General features: G+C 35.3%; 1 protein-coding gene across 1 annotated transcript; it reads right to left on the reverse strand.

The window, feature by feature from the left end:
- Nucleotides 1-33: 33 nt before the first annotated feature.
- Nucleotides 34-1679, reverse strand: LOC109582350 (uncharacterized). The gene is made up of 7 exons (XM_019997017.1): nucleotides 1221-1679; nucleotides 1048-1166; nucleotides 851-1000; nucleotides 621-795; nucleotides 517-564; nucleotides 402-461; nucleotides 34-354 (listed from the first exon to the last, which is right to left on the reverse strand). Exons 1-7 carry the CDS (start codon nucleotides 1645-1647, stop codon nucleotides 41-43), a joined length of 1293 nt encoding a protein of 430 aa, XP_019852576.1. The 5' UTR covers nucleotides 1648-1679; the 3' UTR covers nucleotides 34-40.
- Between the last annotated feature and the right edge of the window lie 6 nt (nucleotides 1680-1685).

Here is a 1685-nt window from a genome sequence, read left to right on the forward strand (position 1 = left end):
AAAATAGCATTAAAGGCACAAAAATGCCTATTATTTGGTTTTATTCCTTATATTTGTCAATTAGTGTGTCAGCTAGTGCAATAGTTCTCAAAGTGTCTTCCTCTCTCAGTATATCTATGAATATACCAAACACTTTTCCATTCATACGAATAGAACTCAAAATTATGTGAAGCAATTCATCCATTTTGTCATCGTCAGTTTCTCTAGCAGTTATTTTCCTTTTCTCTCTTGAATTTACGATCCTGTGTTCCAGTAACTTGTCAATTAAGAAGTTGATATCAATCCCACAGTCCTTTATTGATGAAGTACATTCAGTCATTACTCTATCAGCAATATCCGATCTATATGTACTGCCTATACATGCACACATACACATTACATGCATATAAATTCAGTGATACCTTCTTCAGTCCCTCTCCTGGTTTGACTGGTACTAGCAGTAGAGATAGTAGGGTTGATTACTATAAATAATAATAATGTTAGGCTGTATTTAGTTTTTTAGTAGTATCAACTAACTGTTCAAAGAAGGAGGAGAAAGAGGTGATCTACTGATGTAAACAGGATCTATTTAAGAAGAAATAAAATTAATAGATACTGAACATTATGCAGCACTATCATACCTAATATATCTTTCAGTGATCTGTTAATGTTGATTGTTCTTGGTTTACGCAATCCTTTTAATGGTATGGCATACTTCAGTACATGAACAGTATCAGGACTGTTGTCAGCATATATTGATACTAAACGAATTGTAGTACTGTTATGACCAAAATGATCTAAATCTCCTTCTTCAATCTATTAAAGCATATACACATATAAATACCAGCATTACTATTATAAAGAAATGTACCTGACATGGTAGTATATCAGGACTAACAGTCCAACCAGTTATTGGTCCATCCTGAGGACCAAAAACTAGCTCAACACATCCAAAAGTAGGATCAAATTGAAATATAAAAGCTTGACCCATTTCTGGTTGGCGATACTCTTTTTTAATGAACTGTACAAAATTTTTTATTAATAACGAAAAAAATAAATTAAAAATACCTCAATTAAAGCATTCAAATCTTTTGTAGCTGCAAATCTCATTTTATCTGGTCGTTCATAAAACACTTGTCCAGCATAAACTGTAGCTTCAGGTATACCAGTGGAATGAGTAGATACAACTGTATAATGATGAATTATTGAAAAGTACAAAACTATAAAATAAAGCTACTTACTAAGTGTTGATAAAGTGTTTGGTTGATCACATGACTCTAAAGCAATTGCATCATTCTCATCATCTTTCTCTTCTTCATTCCCTCCAGCTACTTCTCTACCTGCTCCTCCTTCTTGTCCTCCTGCTCCTTGTCCCTCTCCTCCTGTTGTCTGTCCCTTATCTTTCCCTCCCTCATCTCCTGAGTCTCCATCTTCCTCTCCATTCCTCTCCTCATTCCTACCTCCTCCATTTTCCTCTTCTTCCTCCCCAACAATAGCTAATTGACAGAACTTGCTTCGTTCAATCCATCCATATCTCTGGTATGCTGGAAACTCCCCTCCTTCAATTATAGAGAACTGGTAAGGAAGACTAGCTGTGTGAACTGGAGCAACAGCAAATTTAAGATACTTGGATAAAGAAGGATCACTGAGATCAATACAGTGTTGCATTTCTATCCTCAATGACTTGAGGAGTGGACTGGTTGATA

The sequence above is a fragment of the Amphimedon queenslandica genome, unplaced genomic scaffold (assembly GCF_000090795.2).
Source record: "Amphimedon queenslandica unplaced genomic scaffold, v1.1 AMPQUscaffold_13389, whole genome shotgun sequence".
Taxonomy (NCBI): Eukaryota; Metazoa; Porifera; class Demospongiae; order Haplosclerida; family Niphatidae; genus Amphimedon; species Amphimedon queenslandica.